Raw genomic sequence first — 21,186 nt, forward strand, 5'->3', positions numbered from 1 at the left:
CAATCTAGATGAATTCACACTAAATACACAATTCATCAACTGTTAAGAAAAATGTGCAGTCGAAGATATAAAATGAACCGAGCCAAACAGGATTAGGACTATTGTGGATGTAATTATTATTTTCAATCATATATCTTATATATTTAAACAAAATTGGGTTTTCTTTACAGAGTTCGTTTGGCTCTGCTGCCCGACCGATTTTCATGATTGAGGTCTCAAATTGTATTGTAATGTATGTCAATTTTAAATGTGAAATCAAATATTATTGCACTTTATTTTATGTTGTGTGACGTACATGTTACGCTGGACTGAATAAGACAAAAAGATTTTACAAAACTAGCTATGGAACATATCATATGGAGCAGGTCTCGACAAACCATATGGAACAGTGGTATTTAGTGATCATCTGTTGATGTTTGAAAAATATAAATAAATAAACGTTGGTTTCATGCAGAACTGTAGAAGCACAAACGCGGTAAGATTAACCAAATACACCTCACTTCCATACAATTGTTTACTCTGAGAATTTTCAACGTTAAGCACAGCTTTTGAAACGAAATGTATTTTACATATGTCATACATAGGCCTAAATGTATTTTTAAATATGCGTAACTAACCTAACTCGCCCACATGCAGTACTTCAATTAAGATTAATGATGGCCATGTTTTCACTCGGCCTGTGTGAGCACTTGCTCGGCCGAGCTCTCCACTATAAGCATGATAGACCCTTGGTCCTGACTATGAACACATTCCACCTGGTGACCAGCCCAGTCCTTGCGTTGACAGAATGTGGAGCAGTACGGCGTCCTGCGACACAGCGAACACTCAGCGAACGCATCTCTGTTGCAGTTGGCACACTGAAACACGAATACAACAGTTTGTTGTTGAGGTTAAAGACAATGTATAAATTCCCTGTACAACAAATTGCCTTCCAAAAGTGAAGGTTGTTGTTAAGATTTAACAAGACCAAGGTTTGGGCTGTTCCTTTGACATAGAACATAAAACTAATCTATCATTTGTTTTGACTGGATGGATGGTTTTCATTATTGAGTGGAATGTGCTTAGTTCATATTTTGTCAATAGTTCTGCCACATTGCATTATTTATATGGGAAATTGTCAAAAGTGTCACTGAATTCTCGGTTTCCCGGTGAGAGCTCCTTGCTCGTCTTTTGACACAAAGTATTATTTTGTTCACGTTTAAACCCGTAGAGCTAGCTGCCCAGTAACGTAGATACCCAGTCTTAGCTTTGCCACCCATAGACAACACACACTATCACACTATGGTGTTTTGACACTATCGTTTATTAAAATAACTCTGAAAAACAGATATTTAAAAATGTGCATACCTTTTTTGAGTCATTTGAATCGGATGTTGGCTGCAACCCCACTGTATTGATGGGATCCACTACATGTACTGTAGAGTCAAAAACAGTCCTAAAACAAAAAGATTATTGAGATCTTTAGGTTTTTTTCTAAAGAAAATCTACATCATCCAATATGCTAGAGCACAGAAATTGGTGAAATTTACCTGCATTACAGAAAAATGTTTATTTACATATTACTGAAAGACTTACCTACAGCTGCTAAAAGACTTTCATTAAAACCGAACGGCGAACATACAGGTTGCAGTAAAATAAATTCTGTAGCCAACAGCACAACTCGCTACCTCTTTTATCATGCAAAAACTCTCGACAAAAATCATTACGTACATCAGCATGACAATAATAATTATTTATGGTTGATATAATGTATTTATCTTCTGAAAAACATATTTACAATAACTTGAAACCACAATTACGTACATATACAATTCGGTGGGTGTTCAGAGACATCCGGGACTTAACTGAAGTTTCAGGGAGATCAGGAGGGGGTAAAGTTAATATTTTGAATAAGGCTCGTACCTGGTACAAGCCACCTGGGCCTCTACTCTGGCTGCTAGGACTGCTTGCTCCTTGTCTCTCTTAGCTTGCTCCTTCAGTTGTTCCTTCTCTGCTCTCCACTGTTCCTTGGCTTCCTCGATGGTCCTTCTCACTGTGTAGACAACCTTCACCATTCTTGATGACATCTGTTAACATATACTGTATCAATTCCAGTTTTGTAAGTTTAAGTGGGTTTTATTAGGATCAATGACTCTCAGTTGTGCATACCTTGTTGAATCCATGAACATTTTATGAACTATAATAGACATTTGCCTGTGTAAAATTTTATAGTTAGGCTTGCATGGTATTAGATTAACACAGATTTACATATATTTAAAATTAAATGTTTTATGACTTCTTCTTTGTTCAATAAGAAATGAGGTTATGTAGGCCGAATTGGTATGAATACAAATAGAACATTTTGATTTAAATATGTCTATTGTCCAGGGTAGGTAGTAGGTATAGTGCTTTAAACAAGATGCTCCTTGCTCCTTACACTGCTGCACTGTAAATATATCACTAAATATATTTATTTACAATAAGAACGGGTAACCAAAGCATAAACGTCCCAAATTTTCCACCAGTTCAAACAAATTAAATATTTTGTTTATTATTGTTCGATTCTTTATATTTTACTTACTTTAAAACTATTCTAACCCTATTATACAGAATAATGATTAAGTATAGCCTCTGGTCTAGTGGGAAAGAAAACAATAAAGCACACATAATTTACCCTGGAATAAAACCCAGTGGCGGTTCCAAGGGGGGGGGGGCTATCTCCCCCCCCTTGGAACCTGGAAAAATAAATTTAAACGTAAATTTCGTCCTTAAAACACGCGATGTTATAAAACAGACATCATCAATGTAGTTTTTATTAAACTTAATAAGTGATGACAGAGTAGTATTAAGTTTCACATAGATAAACTTTGTGGACAGTAGCACAACGAATAAAACAATATTACGCTATGGAAAGTAGTACAAATCATCCAATTTTTACAGCAGTCAGCTGTTGACATGCTACGGCAAAGGCAAGCACCTTTGCCGAGCGTGGTGGGGAAACAGCTGATTTCCTGATGTTCCATAGTTAGTAGACAAATTGTCTGCTAGCCGTTAACTTTACACAGGCATCAATCAGCAATCAGTGGTAGCACCAGTAGCCTATTACCATTATAAACAGTAGCCTATATAAACACTAGTGTTAAAGTTTATATAGTCAATGCTATTCCTGAATTCGATACTATACATATTGTGACAGATCTATGATATGGAGAAAAACGTAAGGTTAAAAAGCGTGCCTACTTGCTTGCATGGTGTTAAATATTTAGTAATTCAACTAAGGACATTTAATAAAATATTTATTTAATAACATATGAACTATATACAGTCAAATATAAACAATTAATCAAGTAGTATTAACATTCAAGTCAAGTTTTTAGTTCAGTTATTGAAAGGATACAACAGCTGATATGATGACATCACTGTCCAAAGTTCACTACAGCACTTCGTACTAGTCAGTTCAGTTTAGACTCACCTCTCTCACAGTACACAGTGCTTACCTTTTGGTTTAGTTCATATTAAATATTTTAATCTCTCTTTCTCTCTTACCGCTCCAAGTGCATTATTTCATCATTTCTCATTTAAATATGGATTCCAAATTTATAGTACCAAGTGTCAAGCTAGGATCCAAGAAGATATTTTTATTTAAAGTAAATGTGTTGTAAATTTTCGTGTACAGTCCAGAATATTCATGAGTAGTGAATTGCTTTCTTTTTATTAATGAAGAAGAGTTTTAATTTAAATCAGTGAAGAATTACATACTACACAACAATAGTCATTTCTCAACATCATCTTTCATCTGTGGTCCTTCGATTCTCGTCACTCTGGCCAGAGCCATCGCTTCTCTGCTCATCTTGTTCCTGTTCTACCAAAACCCTAATGGATCTTCAGTTTTAGGATCTAAAGGTATTTCTCACAATTTTACCTCTTAATACCATATTTAACATGGTCCTTCGAGCCGGATGTTTCCCAGCCTATGGAAAATAATCTACTGTGACTATTAAGTTTTGTATTTATTTGAACTGAATAAATTAATTGAATAAATCTGTCATCAACATTAAGTATCATTAACAAGAGGATTAAATATTTTTGATCACATTATTATCAATTTATTAAATTGTTGCAGTAATTTGTGAAATAACACATAAAGTTTTGTTGTCCCAGACAGAAAATTTTGTTCTCAGACTGTACTGTCTACAACTCCTGTATTTTCATGCATAGTTTGTCTATTCTCTATTGTGCATTATCGGGCTGCATCCTGTCTGCCCCCCTCTCTCCCCCCTGTAATGTGAAACAAGTTTCTCTCTTGTTGCTGAATATTCAGAAAATCATGGAAGTCATACCAACTTCACAGCTGATCAACACTAGCGCTGCTGATGGATAGAAATGAAAACTTAAATGTCATTATGCAAGACTTTGTTTATGTTTTCATAACCTCAATTGTTTGCTTACACTTTTAAATTAAAGTGACAGAAGAATGTTTATTAATACGGATTGAACATTTAATTACAGTTTGTGTTTGAAATAACATGTTTTATTGAATTTCAAATTTATTATCTGGAAATAATTGCAGGTAGATATTTTCTGGGACTTAAACTTTTTATAGGCCTATACTATGGCTGAATATTTCTCTTTGATTTCAAGTTGACTAATATTAATATTTAATACAATGAATCCTGGCTGTCTTTAAATAAGTTTTGCTCATTATAAACTTATTTTAATCTGCATTTATTTTTATTTTGGAATTTTATTGAATTTAAGACTTATTCAAAATGAGGTTCTCAACTTTTGTGAAGCAATCTGAGCTTGTGCTAGCCAGGCTTAAGTCAATTGAAGCAAAAGTGCTTGCTATCGAAAAGGAACCTATCACTCCTCAACTTATAACAAAGCTCACTCTTTTGGATTCCACCGCTACAGCCAAAAATAATGATTTTGACAAATTAGTGAATAAGTTGTTCGGCACTGTGCCTTTACCTGAGGAATTAGATGAAAGTGAAAATATCACTACAATTTCAACATTACAAGATGAAATAAGTGATCTCTATGTGTCTATTCACTCTTTGTGTGTGAACTTGATACCTTCCCCAAGCTCTAACCAGTCGAGCCAGCCAAACCTGGATGATTCCAATGCAGCTATCAGCCAAGTAGCTACAACTAAGGTTAGTGTACAGCTTCCTAAACTTCAACTTGGTACCTTCTCAGGTCAACATGAAAAGTGGATGGCGTTCAAAAATTTGTTTGAAAATACTATTCATAAAAATGATAGTATTTCTGGTGTTGAAAAAATGAGTTATTTGTTAAGCTGTCTTGAGGGAGAGGCACTTTCAGTTGTTAAAAACATCCCTATGACTAATGCTAATTATTTTATTGCATGGGAATCTCTACTTAAAAGGTATCAGAATACAAGATTACTAATCTCTCTTCATGTCAACAATGTGTTAGACTTACCAGTTCTTCACAATCCCTCAGTGAAGCAACTTAGAAGGTTTTTGTCTGTTTTAAATGAAAACATTGAAGCACTTAAAGCTCTAGATGAAGAAATTTCTCAGGAAAATTTAATTTTGACCTCTCACTTGTTAAGAAAATTTGATTCTGATTTTCGCCATCATTTTGAACAGAGTCGAAGTGATAACTCTGTAACTCCTAAGTTAGATGAGTTAACCAAGTACATTGAGTCTCACTGTGTAAATCTTGAAGCAGCTAATCTTACTAATGTGGGATCATCTCTTAAGGGTACCTTAGGCCACCACACTCAAGTAAAACCCCCTCAGCGCTCAAATAAATCGGCGCTTATTGCAACTCCTCGCACTGTTTGTACATTTTGCGCAGGTGCAGATCACAAAATCTATCAATGCAAAGGTTTTCTTAAATTGACTTCACAAGAAATGTATAATTTTGTTAAAGGCAAAAATTTGTGCACCAACTGTCTTGGCGATAAGCATAAGGTAAAGGAATGCAATTCATGGCGTACATGTTCTACGTGTAAAAGAAAACATCACTCTCTTTTGCATTTTATGGATTCTGAAAATAATCCCTCTCCTAATGTGTCTAAAGGTAACACAGACAAACGAGCTCCAAGTTCTGACTCAAATAAAAATGAATCTGGTTTTGTTGGTTTGACAAATACAGAGAACACAGTTCTTCTTGCCACTGCTTTAATTGTGGTAAAATCAAGCGAAGGTAAGACCCTAGTTTGTAGGGGAGTTTTAGATTCTGCTGCTCAGTCTACCTTCATTACTCAAAGATGTGCTCAGTCTTTAGGGATTAAGCGCTCTCATGCTAATAAAACGCTTATTAATGGCATCTCGTCTGCTCAGGTGAAAACAAAAGGGTTAACTCATGTCACTCTCCAGTCCCTTAGTGGATATGTATTGGCAAGATCTCACCCTGTCTTCATTTTGGATAATATCACTCCAGATTTACCTCGAGCTAAGATCACTCCTGAAGTTCGCTCACAGATGCAACATTTAATGTTAGCCGATCCTACTTTTGATAAACCCGCTCCTATTGATGTTCTAATTGGAGCTGACCTTTTTTCCTCCTCTGTGAAAGGCCAGTTTTTGTCACTTGGTGAGAATATGCCTGTAGCAATTGACACCATTTTTGGATATGCGCTCTTAGGATCGACCCCTGTCGCCTCAACTTGCAAAAATTCATTTCATGGATTAGTCACACTCTTAACCACCAATAGTTTGGATCTTCACACCTCTATCCAACAGTTTTGGGCTGTAGAGGAACCCCCTCTTACAAGCAAGCAATCCTTAGCCGAAGAAAAATGTGAAAAACATTTTGTATCTACGCACTCTCGCACTCCTGAAGGAAGATATATTGTCTCTTTGCCTTTCTCAGACGATCCGTCAACATTAGGCAACTCGAGCAAAATGGCAAAATCCCTATTCTGGTCTCTGGAGAATAAATTTCGTTCTAATCCTGATTTCAAGGAAACTTATGTTGATTTTATGAGAGATTACTTGTCTTCGGGACATATGACACTCTGTCAGTCACCACGTCTTAAAAATAATCCTCATTACTACCTTCCACATCATGGAATTTTTAAAGATGGAAAATTAAGGGTAGTATTCAACGCATCAGCACCTACATCAACATCTCTGTCTCTCAACAGTATTCTTCATCAAGGACCAAAACTCCACAACAACATATGTGACATCATTCTCAACTTTCGCCGACATGCGGTTGTTTTTTCATGCGACATCAAGCAGATGTTTCGACAAGTCCTTGTAAAGGAATCTGATCAGATATTTCAACTTATTTTCTGGAGAGAGAATGATAAAATGCCTCTTCAAATCTATCAGCTAGCGACTGTCACTTATGGGCTCACATCATCGCCCTACTTGGCAAATCGTGTCATTCAACAACTCATTATTGATGAAGGAAAAAATCATCCTCTAGCCGCAACTGCTCTAAAGGATCAGATTTATGTCGATGACGCCCTATTGGGTAGTAATTGCGTAGAAAACGCTCTTTTGTTGAAAAATGATGTGGTTCAGTTACTCAAAAAAGGAGGTTTCGAGTTAAGAAAATGGTCTTCGAATAATCCATTACTCTTACAGTCGATCCCTGAAGATCACAAAGAAAAACCTATTGGTTTTCGAGCTCCCGAACAACCAGTTCATAGTGTTTTAGGACTTAAATGGATTCCTAATGAAGATGTTTTTTCTTATTCTGTAGGAACTCAAAATATTAAGGAAACTCCTACAAAAAGAATTGTTTTAAGTGTGATATCACAGATCTATGACCCGTCAGGATGGTTAACTCCTGTAACCTTCTGGTCCAAATCCTTCATGCAATACTTATGGACACTTGGTCTCGATTGGGATGAACCCCTAGACGACAGCGTTATATCAGTTTGGAACAAGTTCGCCAATGAACTTCCATATATTGAAATGCTCAAGATACCTCGCTACGTGGGACTTTCTTCTGCTAAAGATATTCAGCTACATGCTTTTTCTGATGCAAGTGAAGCAGGATATTGTAGTTGTGTTTACCTGAGAGTTGTAAATTCACAAGGAATTATATCGACTTATCTTCTGATAGCGAAGTCAAGAGTCGCACCTCTGAAGCGTATTTCCATACCTCGCTTGGAGCTCTGCGGAGCACACCTGATGTCTAAGCTCCTAAATTACTGTATACAACTTCTCTCACCTCACTGCAAGATTAGTTCATACACAGCTTGGTGCGATTCCACAATCGTGCTTTCATGGATTGGCATGCCCTCTTATCGACTCAAGGTTTATGTGTCAAATCGAGTTGCAGAAATACAGGAAAACATCCCACCTTCATTTTGGCAACATATTTCATCACTAGAAAATCCAGCGGATGTTGGGTCAAGGGGTACCGCCCCACAAGATTTGATTAACCACACACTTTGGTGGAATGGACCTGTCTGGTTGTGTAACTCTGAAGAAAATTGGCCAAAGTCTGTCTGTAAATCTTTACCTGAAGAGTCTATCCCTGAAACTAAGATTCTCACAGTTAACACTCTCTCTGCTGTTCCGGATGAACCATTTTCTCTCCTCACTCGCTTCTCATCTTGGACAACACTACTTCATGTTTCCGCATACCTGCTGCGCTTCATTCATAACACCAGAAATAAAGTTAAACAAATTGGGAATTTAACTTCTCAGGAGATAAAAGAGGCTCATAACCTGATTTGTAAATTGGTTCAACGAGAATATTTTTCTGAAGAAATCTCATGTTTGAAATCCAATAAACCTTGCTCTGTACGCATTAGACGCCTAGCTCCTTATCTGGATAAAGATGGCCTCATTCGAGTAGGGGGAAGAATAAACAAGGCTGATATCTCTGAAGATCACAAACACCCCGTCTTGCTACCTAAAGGTCATAGGTTAGTTGATATTTTGATTGACCACCATCATGTCTTATATTTGCACTCTGGTCCAACTCTAACTCAGGCTATGCTGGCAAACCAGTACTGGATTCTGAGTGCTAGAAGCTTAATTAGATCTAGGATCTTTAAATGCATAAAATGTTTCAGATGTAAACCTCCTCATTCTTCTCCACTCATGGGGGAATTACCTATGAATCGAGTTACACCTTCAAGGCCATTTTCCATATCTGGTGTAGATTATGCAGGACACTTCTTTGTGAAGCAACATCTACTAAGACGAGTTCAACCTATCAAGGTTTATATTTGTATATTTATTTGCTTCTCTACTAAGGCGGTACACATAGAAGTAGTAACCGACCTAACAGCGGATGCCTATTTAGCCGCTCTTACCAGATTTGTCTCCAGACGAGGAATCGTTTCAGATATTCACTGTGACAATGCTACAAATTTCACAGGTGCATCCGAAAAACTCAGACGCAACTTTGAAAATTTAATCAAGGATTCCACAGTACAATGCTACGCTGAGAATTTCAATATTAAATTTCACTTCTTACCTCCACATGCACCTCATCAGGGAGGCCTTTGGGAGAGGGCCGTCAAAAGTGTGAAATTTCACCTAATAAGAGTCATTGGACAACAGACCCTGTCACTGGAAGAGTTTTCGACTTTAATCACCCGTATTGAAGGAATGATGAACTCTAGGCCTATAACTCCTCTTTCTTCTGATCCCTCGGACCTAGAAGCTTTGACGCCAGGTCATTTTTTAGTAGGTGGTCCTCTTATGACACCTCTTGAACCTGACTTGCGTAGCATTCCTATCAACCGATTAAAACGCTGGCAGTTAGTCCAACAGTTCAGTCAACATATCTGGGCTCGCTGGCAGAAAGAGTATCTGTACACTCTTCAAGAAAGAAATAAATGGGTCAACCCCAAGAAGAATATTGAAGTCAATGACTTGGTTGTCATTCATGAAGACAACTTGCCTCCACTCTCCTGGAAGCTTGGACGAGTTCTCTCCGTTTCACCTGGTACTGATGGAATAGTACGGGTCGTGCACCTGAAGACCGCAAGTGGACACCTCTCTCGTCCTGTGACAAAGGTGTCTGTCCTTCCTATGGAATAGTGACGAGGAGTTACCACCCCCCTTTTTTATTGATTTTCTCATTTTTTGTGTTGTTTTCAGAACCCAGGGGTTCAGGGGGGGCCGGTATGTTAAATATTTAGTAATTCAACTAAGGACATTTAATAAAATATTTATTTAATAACATATGAACTATATACAGTCAAATATAAACAATTAATCAAGTAGTATTAACATTCAAGTCAAGTTTTTAGTTCAGTTATTGAAAGGATACAACAGCTGATATGATGACATCACTGTCCAAAGTTCACTACAGCACTTCGTACTAGTCAGTTCAGTTTAGACTCACCTCTCTCACAGTACACAGTGCTTACCTTTTGGTTTAGTTCATATTAAATATTTTAATCTCTCTTTCTCTCTTACCGCTCCAAGTGCATTATTTCATCATTTCTCATTTAAATATGGATTCCAAATTTATAGTACCAAGTGTCAAGCTAGGATCCAAGAAGATATTTTTATTTAAAGTAAATGTGTTGTAAATTTTCGTGTACAGTCCAGAATATTCATGAGTAGTGAATTGCTTTCTTTTTATTAATGAAGAAGAGTTTTAATTTAAATCAGTGAAGAATTACATACTACACAACAATAGTCATTTCTCAACATCATCTTTCATCTGTGGTCCTTCGATTCTCGTCACTCTGGCCAGAGCCATCGCTTCTCTGCTCATCTTGTTCCTGTTCTACCAAAACCCTAATGGATCTTCAGTTTTAGGATCTAAAGGTATTTCTCACAATTTTACCTCTTAATACCATATTTAACACATGGCAAATATATAACGGGTGAAATTGGAGGTTTTAGGACAATTGGGTACAGTTCTAGCCGTTAGAAATGGCTTTATAAAGTCACCATACGGCTTTTACGATATATGGCTTCGTAGTCTACAGTACGCATATGTTTTGAAATTCATGAATGGAAGTTCGTCATAGTTTGATTTTTTAAATGTCTACTTGCTCATGACACAGACAAAATAACAGGTGAAATGGGAGGTTTTTGGACAGTTGGACAAAGATACAGACATTAATAATGGCTTGAGAAAGTCAGTAAATAGCTCTTAGGAGGATATGGCCGTAGCCTACAATATGTTTAGAGAATTATGAATGCAATCGTCATAGTTGTTTTAAAAAATGTCTACTTATTAATGACAAATAAATGAGGAAATGGGAGGTTTTGCACACAGTTCTAGACGTTAAAACTGGCTGTAGAAAAAGTCACTCAACGGCTTTTAGGAGGATATGGCCGTAGTCTACAGTGTGTTTTGAAATTCATGAATGCAATCGTCATAGTTTAATTATTAAAATTTCTATTTGCTCATGACAAACAACAGGTGAAATAGGAGTTTATGAACAATTGGGCACGGTTTTAGGTGTTATAAATGGCTTTAGAAAGTCACCAACTGGCTTTGAAAATTCCAAATTTTTCCGGGGGGGGGGATCCCCAGACCCCCCGGCTATGTTGGGGGGTGCTCCCCCCAAGCCCCCCCCCTTGACAAGGTCCTAGAACCGCCACTGAAAAACCAACAATGTTTTCAACATCAGCCCACTCTAACCCCTCACATTGTACTAGGTTGTTACATACATTGTAGAACACACATAAAAAAGTTTCAGATTTTACAATAAGAAGTCTAGGCCTACTTACACTATTCAAAGTCTCTGTCGAAACCTTGCGCTATGACAGCTAAGATGTGCTTGAAAATAATATTGTAGTTAACCACCATAGGTTTCACATATCATCAGTAATATACAACCAACATCACTAAAGTGAAAAGAAAAACATGAACAACAAACTGAAGTCAAACTGCACAAACCTCGTCGAGTTTCTTGAACAATTCTGCAGTTGACGCCCCCTCGCCGCCAGGTGGGGAGGTGTTTGTGACGGTCGCAGTCACTGACACGATGGGAGTTACACTGGCTGCGGAGGTTGACACTGTGGCGTTCTCTTCCACCATCGCCTCTGTCACAAACTGGCTTGAGTTCCACGAGTCCTTGATGCCCAGGATTTCCGCAGCTAGAACAGAACATTAGTGTCCCAATTCAAACTTCACAATTGTTTTATTGAAATGAGAGGTTATTTGCCATTTGCATATGACTATCAGGCCTGTGCGTAGAACGTTTCACTATTGGCAGAACTGGGCATTCTGTCCCCACGTTATTGCCACTTAAAAAAAATTGCATTGTACAGTAGTTGAATTGAGCCACCAACAGATTGCGTTGATGTAAATTATTAACCGCAGACTTTCTAACCAATTCGAACTAATAAGATGACTTGTTGTTGAAATAACTTAGTATTTTTGATCTCAGTACCTAACCAAAAATATGGAAGAAAATAGAATTTTACTTTGATTGGCTCATTCAACTAAGTTTTTTTTCATAAAAAATTGGCGACAGTTGGTCCAGATGAATGGGATGTCTACCGGTACTTTGGTATCTAAAAGTCAAAGGTAGTATGTACTAACGAGCAAAGTGAAATAAGTGAGCCAGTACAGAAGGCCTACATAAATGAATTATTAAAAGATTTGTTCAAGATAGGCCAGGATTTTTAATTGTAGAAGGAGGATAGCAGCTAGCTTACCTTGAAGAAGTGTAGGTAGGCCAAATACAACAATGTCTGTCACTTTCAATATTTAACATTTCTCACCAACAGGCTTTTGTATCGATTACTGTCGATGTATTTATTTTTCTACTCTTATTATAAGATTGATTTATGGGACAAGTACTCAAGATAATTACATCCAAAAGTTTCAAAGCAGTTAAAATATTATTTTCGCTACACTACTGTAAAATGACCTGTTTTCGTTATATGTTTAAATATCACCTACGAAAATTCATCATGTTACATTGTTTACTGTGCAAAAGTTATATTTACAATCTGTTTATGTTCCTAACTGTAATAAAGAAATATCCAGATGCCTGTTTTAATGAAGGAACTAATTAGTCTTTGAAGTTAAGCGAACAAACATGGTCTGAAATATGTAATGACTCATTTTCTACTCTTATGAAATAATAACTATTTGATGGATCAATGGTTTTGATAACTTTTTTACAGTAAAGGTTTTTGAACAGTTTTGTTTACCTCCGGTTGAGTCGCAACTGTCTTCACCGTTGCTCTCCACATGTTCCCGAGACTTGACTTTCCTGGGACGCCCCTCTCCGTCTGATGACCCTTCAATTCTCTTGCGTCTCTTGTAAGGGGTGAACAACCTCACAGGACCAGTCTGTAAACCAATATATACACTTGACCTTGAACACAATGGATATTTTGACTACAAAGGAGACAAAGGATTTAGCAATAAACTACTGGTTCACCTAAGAAAAAAAAGGGAAACATTTTTTTTACGATTTAATGCAAATTGTTTATGTTAATGACCAATAAAGTTTTGAATTAAGTTAAATATGCAATAGGCCTACTTTCCCTAAATCAACCTTTAAATGGCAACCATAAATCATCTAGAAAGTTGTTCGCAAGGATCTGTCCTGCATCCGTCATTTTGGCTTTAAAATATTAACTGAAATACTTACAGCAGAATCGTCGTCACAGCATGCGGCGCAAGTGCAACTCGTTGCGTGGGGAGTCAATATTCCCTCATCAATGAGTGTCTGCAAGCTGCGTCCACCAAATCTGACGCAGAGAAACAAATATACTTTTAGGGATATAAGAGTTCAGAAAAAACAAATCAGTAATAAGTGTGGGTCACATGACTCACTTTTTTCTGTAACCTGAAGATTGGAAGTAGGCCTAGATGTTTACTAAAAAAATTAATCCCTCAATATTTTTAGTAGACTTAGGCCACTCAATTTTGACATGTTCAGACTTAGAAGTGGTCCATGTTACATTGCTAGTAAAAAGATAAATGGTATTTATTCTACTTTTTAACACATTCGCGGCGGCACGTCAAATGGCGGGCGTATCCCCAGTGCGGCGGAGCCCTCAGCGTCAAACAAACCCGATTGCTGCGTGTGATTGGCTTTCCAATTTCAGTCTGACGAATGGCAAATAACGTGTGAGGATGTCCTGCTTTACAACGAGAGTCGACGTAGTTCGCTAAACACCCACAGATGGCAGCACTGCTTGGAACATAGCCGGTCCCTTTGGAATTGTATTGCCAAATGGAGGGAAAAAGACGGGACAAAAAGTAGCTTATTGAGATTGCCAGACGGGGATTTTACGGGGAAATTTACTACCTACCTACACAACACCAAATACAGTATACTATTGAGCAGTGCTGTGCAAGGTTTCAAGTTTCTAGCTCTAATCCTGGCTTAAAAATAAATCATTTCGTACTGCATTGCAGCTTGGGAGCAATCGCACCCACCAGGATGGCATTAGGGTTCCGTATGGGAGCGATCGCTCCCATGCCGCCGCGAACGTGTTCAAAACAATTCTGATATCTCAGTGAAAAAAAACCTCATTCTGACCTACTAAATTAACTTATCTTATAAAAGTGTTTTCTATTGAGAAGATACAACTATTGTACTGGTAAGCCTGCTCTTCCTGTCAAAAACCTAAAACCACCGATCTCATCTAATAATTAAGGCTGTAAGACACAGTTGTAACAAATAGTTTATATACAAGACACTATCAATTACAGCCATTTTGACAAAATTATACATCACTTGTAAGATAGCCGAAATAAGCCTGCGACACCCCCAGAACATTTGGGTCTAAGGCTACCAGTGCGTAGGTCTATATTGTTACCTGATACTTCTCTTCCAGTCCTTGCTGGAAGCCCGACCACAGAGAGCCTCAAACTCGCTAGGAGTGTACCAGTTGTCCTCTAGTTTGATGCAGCGTCCCCGACCGCCAGAGCCGAACCTACTCTTGTGTAGCTCTGCATTTGTTGTCTGGAACAAACAAGTCATTCTTCTCAGAGCTGAAATGCGCCTATATCCTCAATCAATAATATAAGGCAATTTTCCTTCTCTGAGCTGTTATGAGCCTTCTGGTTAAAAATAAATATTCCTTAAAAATATAAATCGGAAATTTAATTTTCTGGATTTTGACAAATAGAAATCGTTATGGATTACATCAATTGAACACCTCCTAATTGTTAATGTAAGAATTAATTAAATATATTTAAACACCTATTTTTGTCAGACATTTCAAAAGAATAGCCTATAAGCTAAGTTAGTTTCTTAAATATAAGATAGTTTCTTAAATATGGATGTCATTTATTATTATGATTGGCAACTGGTTCAGGACTCGTTTTGGTGTAAAACACCATAGCTAGCTTTAGGTAATTGTCAATTTGCTCGGTTGGAGACTTGGTCAAATAGCAATATTTAGAACAATAGATAGCCTAAGAAGTCAAGGTCCAAACAAAGTCCAAAGGTCAAACCCTGGAAACAAGACGACGAGGCAGTCTATGTTATACTTCAAAACGCTAGTTCACATAGTGAGTTATCGAATTCCGTATAATTTGTGTAGGCCAGTGTCTATAATTCTTTGTAAGTTATTATATTGAATTTAAGCCTCCTGATCGCATTTAAATAATAAGAATTGGTGTAAATACCTGCATTTATGTGATCAAATGTGTTGCTAAATGGCAACCGGTACGACTCACATAGGAGTAATCGTCAGAGGTATTTAAACCAATTATTAGTTAGTATAAAGTAGCCTATAACACTATATATAGGCCTATACTAACTAAATAAATACACTGTGACATATAGGCTACATTGCAAAATTAAATATACTAACAGGCCTGTTGTGACAATGAAACCAGTCAGTTTGTCCCATGTTTATCAGTGTAGTCACACTGATTAGCACAAGACACCCAGACACTCATCCTAACTCCAGCAGATTTTAGTTTAGCCTCATAATGATAGCGCTTGGCTGTTTAAGATTAACACAGCAAGCTAGATGCATAGCTTGTTTAGTTGTATCTAGGTAGCCTAAATCTATTTTTTTACTGGTTTCAGGAGAGGGCATGCAAAATTAAACTGTGTAGGCCTGCAATATAAAGGTCTATTTAAAAAAATAGAAACAAATATACAGGAATCACTTAACTTACTACTACTTAGGCTAATCTAGTTATTTTTAAACTTTGGACATATAAAACCCCTTCTCCAAAACCTACAGACAGAAAATGCATCAGTGATTGTAGGAGGCCCTAAACAATAGAGAAGTAAGTTACGTCATAGATAAAACATACTCCCTTAGTAGATTTCTCATCCTTATGGAACAGCTGAAGACAATTTTATTGTTAGTTCTGTACGGTTTATGTAGAGGTCGTGTTTTGTTTACAATTTGTTTCCTGTTATTACAGCCATTTAAAACCTCGTTTAACCAAATAATACGATCTAAAAATAAACAATAACTTGTCCCCTAGTTTTTATATAACCAAACAGTAAAGCACAAATAAAGAAATTAATCCTAAAATAATAGAAACAAAGTTTCGTTGACACTAGCGCCCGTGTGTCACGTACATGAACTAGACACGAAAAACGTGCTTCAAAATTTACAATGGGATGAGAGTTACTTGTGTTGGTTAGTCTATGGTTACGTCACATATCTGTGAAAACCAAACTGCGCTACATGACAGGCTGTGCTTTATATGTGGAAGAGACTACCTACGGAAAAACATCTGTTCATGCAAGTGTGTCATAAATACAAAGTTAGGCTTCCGTGCCAGACTAAACGTATCCAAACAAGAGGAAGACGACTACTTTGTCCATGCCATTACTAGATTTTATTTAGACGTACAATAAATGGGAAACTACAATTAACAAATCTTACTTTGCACCGGACAGGCAGTATGGGCATGCTGGCGTATTCTGTCCATGAGGAAGTACAGGTGTGAGACGTAGACGAATCGTCAGCTCCATCCTGGATCACTATATGAGTAGCCTTTAGAGTACCATTCTGAAAATTGATAAAAATATATTATAACAACCTCACCTAAGCTTACTTTAAAATATATCAATTATACCCCTGCCGCAGCAAACCTGCTGAGTTTCAATTTGTCTAATTGGATTCATACAAAAATATTTCCATAAAAAGACATGTTATATTTATTTTCCATTTTTTAGATTTAACAAGTAGCCTACCTACTTAAGTTTGCTGCTATGGGGAACGTAAAAAGTGATTTTTAACCAAATGTTATAATGTAGTAAACGGTGAAAAGATCAATTTGCCAAATTTTTACAACATATATTCATAAAAAAGTAGAAACTACAACAGTTTACATAATTTCCCCTCTTTAATAGTTAATAGGCTTTAATAGTTGGGTAGTTAAATATATTTGATGAATTTTATACTACGGTAACAGTAGGTTAGGTACATAAAACAGATGGATTAAGTTAACTTAGCCTCAAAACGGACTCAAAACATGATGACTTGGCTACAATTTAAATTGGTTTGATACTAAACAAGTTAGCCTGAGTAAACTTAACACTCCATTTCAATAAGTTAAGGTTTGGCAACTTAAATTAGGCCTAACTTAACTTAAGTTACATGTATAAGTAGCCTATGTATGCAAGTTATTAAGAAGACAAAAACTTGTAATTAATTAGGTAGTTCTATTGATACCTACTTCCGTTCTCACCCATGACCTGAGTGTGTCAGAGTCTTTGTCTTGACGCCCATCGCAAATGCAGGAGTTGTCCACACAAAGCAACGGCTTGAAATGTGCTGTGGCCCCTGATAACTGTCAACATAAATTCCATCAATTAGTTTTTTTTTTTGTAAATAATGGTCCATAAGTTACCCTGTTCTTGTTACTACCTAACGTCATTAACCCTCCCAGTGTTACTTGACGAAAATTCGACAAGCAGCACACTTTGTGTAGTGTTACTTGTCGATTTTTCGACACGCAGACATCGTTTACGGCGAAGGCTCTATGACTGACTGAATCGGATTGAACTGGATCGAGTTAGGTATCGTTCTTTCCGTAATATTCTAAGCTTTCTCCAGAGGTCTGTCTCTAAGCGCTATTCATTTTAGTTCCGAAAATATTGTAGCAGACAGCTGACGTGCGTGTATTTGTAAACAGCTAGGTTCCCCCGGACCGATGACTGATGTGTTTTATTACGTTTATCATTGTTTTAGTGTTAAAAATCAAAAGTAGTGATATACGTGGTGCATTATAAGAAGATTTAAGTGGTTTTGAAGTGCTGGTTGATGATCCTGAAGAAGTAGGTAGTGATATTGATGTAAATTATCAGCCAGATTCCTAGCTATGGTTAGGCTATGCATTCTTAGCTAAACGCTATGTACTGAAATCAGTTTTTGCCCATAACTTATTTATTTGCAAATCTACTTCCTTATATTATTATATATTTGTAATCCTCATAAAATTTAGAACAAAGTGGCTATTTTCAAATATTTATAGGCCTATAATTTATACAATTTCATTGAGCGCGAACTTATTTTTTTTTGAAAATTTTTGAAATTATATTTTTTTTACCTAAAAATTTTTTTTTGAAAAAATGTTCCTTATGTTTTATATATAATATTGAAGCCCATGATTTTCCAAACAAAATGGTATATAGAACATTAGAATTAACATTGTTTTAAGCTTCTCAGATCCGTTTTAATAAAACCTTGCAAATGCGCCAAAAATAGGTGGACATTAAGGCCTAAACTATGGACACTTGGAGGGTTAAATGAACGTCTGGGTTCATAAGCAACGCTTGGAATGGAACCAGCAACTTTCAGATAACTTGCGCTTAGCAAATAAGTTAGGCCTACTAATACCACTCGGTAATTCTTTATTAGTAGGTAGGCCTACAGTAACTTAACTTTATTTAGTCCAAAAAATTGTTACAGTAAGAACTTAAGTTAACCTTTAAGCACTTTATTTAAAAAGGGTAACTCCAGACATTTAACACAACGTAGGGCCTTAGCAGTTATCCCCTACCGTAACTTGGGGGATAACTGCTAAGTTAGGTTAACTTATGTTATGAAATTTGCTCTCAAACTCTTCCCCAAAATATATAGGGTTAACCAAGTAATTGGTAAGGTCAGTTAGAAGTAAGGCTGTCACAGTCTGATCATTACGGTAATTTGAATAGTTCAGAGAAAAATAAAAATGACATAACAGGCCTAGGCTAGCCTAGCCTAATTTAAAAACTAAATTATGATTAAAACTAAGCATCGCGATAGTGGTTTTGTTTACATAATTCAATGCAATAAGAATAAGTTAGGGTTCCTGAAATGAAAATAAATCCTGGTCGGGTCGGCTACACAACTTTTAAGTACTGTACCGTAAGTTAAATTAAATCTTACTTGGATTTGGTCTGGAGTGATGACGTTGAAGGTTGTCCCAGATGAAACATTTATTAAAGATCCAACCGGTAATGATACAGGAACAGCAGAAGACACAGAAACAGATTCTACTGCTGAGACCGAAACAGTTTTGTGTTCTTCCGAAGATAAATTTCCATTGCCCTCGGTTTCGTTCGTCAATGATTCGGCCATGTCCGGTATTACGACTGGCTCCGAAGTTTGATCGTGCATTTACTCAACAAAAAATGGCGGGAACCATTTCCAGTACTTACGATAACAGATAAAAGTCTTATTAAGCTATTTTAAAAACAAGTGGACATAGATTATACATAACACCACTCATTTAAATAATCTTAAGTGTTCCCATCCCGTAACATCACAAAGCTTCGCCCAATAATGGCTGCTCTTCACCCTTTTGTGCTGTGCGCTGAGCGCAAGTGCTCAAATACATGCCGCTTGGAGCAGCACATTTCCACATCTTTTGAAGAGCCAAATCATTATTTTTACTACAATTATTTATTTAAGCACAAAGTTATTCAATTTGATTAATAAGCTTACTTTATTTGGTACTTATTTTTTATAAGAGGCACGTTGATGTACGATAACCGATAAGAATGTAAGTAAAAGGAATGAAATAACAAGTTACAAAACAGAGTTCAGAAGCAAAAAAGAAGGGGGAAATTTCAGGGAAATTACTATAATTGATAAGGGTTGGTTTTGGTTTGAATATTATTCAAACATTCTTTTTAACTTTGAAACTTTATAAAATGTATTGAATTTTCAATTTTCCAAGTCCATCAAGGCCTCAGAGATATCATTAATCAAATCAAATCAAGATATATTTCCACAAAAAACATTTTTCAAAAATAAAATACAATGATATATTATTGGTTTTGATGCATTACATAAATTGTTTATAACAATTAAGGTAACAAGTTAAAGTTAAATTAAAAAAGTAATTTAAAAAAGTTGAAACTTAAATACTAATTGAAAGTCAATCAATTAATTATTCATCTTCTGCTTAACGAAAACTACAGTAAATAACCATAATATTCTCTTATCGGTAATATACTAATGTATTTTTTATATATAATCAGCCTCTTGGTTACAAATTAATAGTTAAGTGTAATTAATACTATTGAACTACATCATCTCTATATATTTACAATTTGCAATAATTCAAAGAATTATTTATTTTATTTTATTTTACATACCAACAGACATATGAAATGTTATAAACTATATAAAAACATTTATCTTAAGTGACTGTAACATATAGAATTCAAATACATTAATCACAACAATTTATTCAGTCAAACCATTTATCATAGACTAAAGGAACCAATTAAATAGTCTATTGATTGTCTGTGCATATATTAGTTGTCTATAATCTTAAGTTCAGGTTTACTCTAAGTATAAGCTATAATTAATTATCAAAGGGCTAAATTTATAATATTAATGCCTATATTATAAAGAATTGGTTAAAAAAACAAACATAATAGCAAGTGCACACTTCGGGAATATTACTGTACATTATAAGGTGACCAATCTATGATGTACTATGATGCTTGAATTAAATCTATTTGGTTGAATATTTGGGTGGCCCAAAACTATCACGCATAATCAATTAATTAATCATATATTTTTTTAATTGCTTAGACATTCAACAAGTTTGAACTAAATCAGTATGACAACTGATAGTTCTACATATATGATTCTTCATTTTGGACATAAATATGATTTCATGGAGTTTTTCCTGCTCTGCCTATTATTGTGAAACAGTTGGTTTGCAGCTTGATTTACTACTTATGTTCTGTAGGCTGCTGTTTCAAAGTTACATGATTTTCTATTGTTAACAATGGGTCAAGCTCCCCCCCCTTGCAAGCAGTTTAGCAGGGAAAGCTAAGTGGTTCAAGCCTGGAGTCTTTCTTCTAATGAGCAGAGTTCATCTAATGGTTTAAACATGCAGCCTCTTTGT

General features: G+C 36.2%; 1 protein-coding gene across 1 annotated transcript; it reads right to left on the bottom strand.

Moving 5' to 3' along the window:
- Positions 1 to 500: 500 nt before the first annotated feature.
- On the bottom strand, positions 501 to 19,607 carry LOC128994222 (deformed epidermal autoregulatory factor 1). The gene is made up of 10 exons (XM_054418603.1): positions 19,209 to 19,607; positions 17,515 to 17,628; positions 16,719 to 16,844; positions 14,679 to 14,824; positions 13,502 to 13,601; positions 13,056 to 13,197; positions 11,791 to 11,990; positions 1,903 to 2,066; positions 1,348 to 1,435; positions 501 to 857 (listed from the first exon to the last, which is right to left on the bottom strand). The coding sequence occupies exons 1-10, from the start codon at positions 19,437 to 19,439 to the stop codon at positions 669 to 671; spliced, it is 1,500 nt and encodes a 499-aa protein (XP_054274578.1). The 5' UTR covers positions 19,440 to 19,607; the 3' UTR covers positions 501 to 668.
- Positions 19,608 to 21,186: the final 1,579 nt, after the last annotated feature.

This window comes from Macrosteles quadrilineatus, unplaced genomic scaffold (genome assembly GCF_028750875.1).
Source record: "Macrosteles quadrilineatus isolate MER2022 unplaced genomic scaffold, UCM_ALF_1.0 Scaffold_5__1_contigs__length_97177068, whole genome shotgun sequence".
NCBI classification, from domain to species: Eukaryota; Metazoa; Arthropoda; class Insecta; order Hemiptera; family Cicadellidae; genus Macrosteles; species Macrosteles quadrilineatus.

Coding starts and splice junctions, on each gene's coding strand:
- LOC128994222 (XM_054418603.1), bottom strand. CDS start 19,439: ATGCACGATCAAACTTCGGAGCCAGTCGTAATACCGGACATGGCCGAA. Junction 17,629..19,208: donor TCACTCCAGACCAAATCCAA/GTAAGATTTAAT, acceptor TTATGTTGACAG/TTATCAGGGGCCACAGCACA. Junction 14,825..16,718: donor TACTGCCTGTCCGGTGCAAA/GTAAGATTTGTT, acceptor TGTTTGTTCCAG/ACAACAAATGCAGAGCTACA.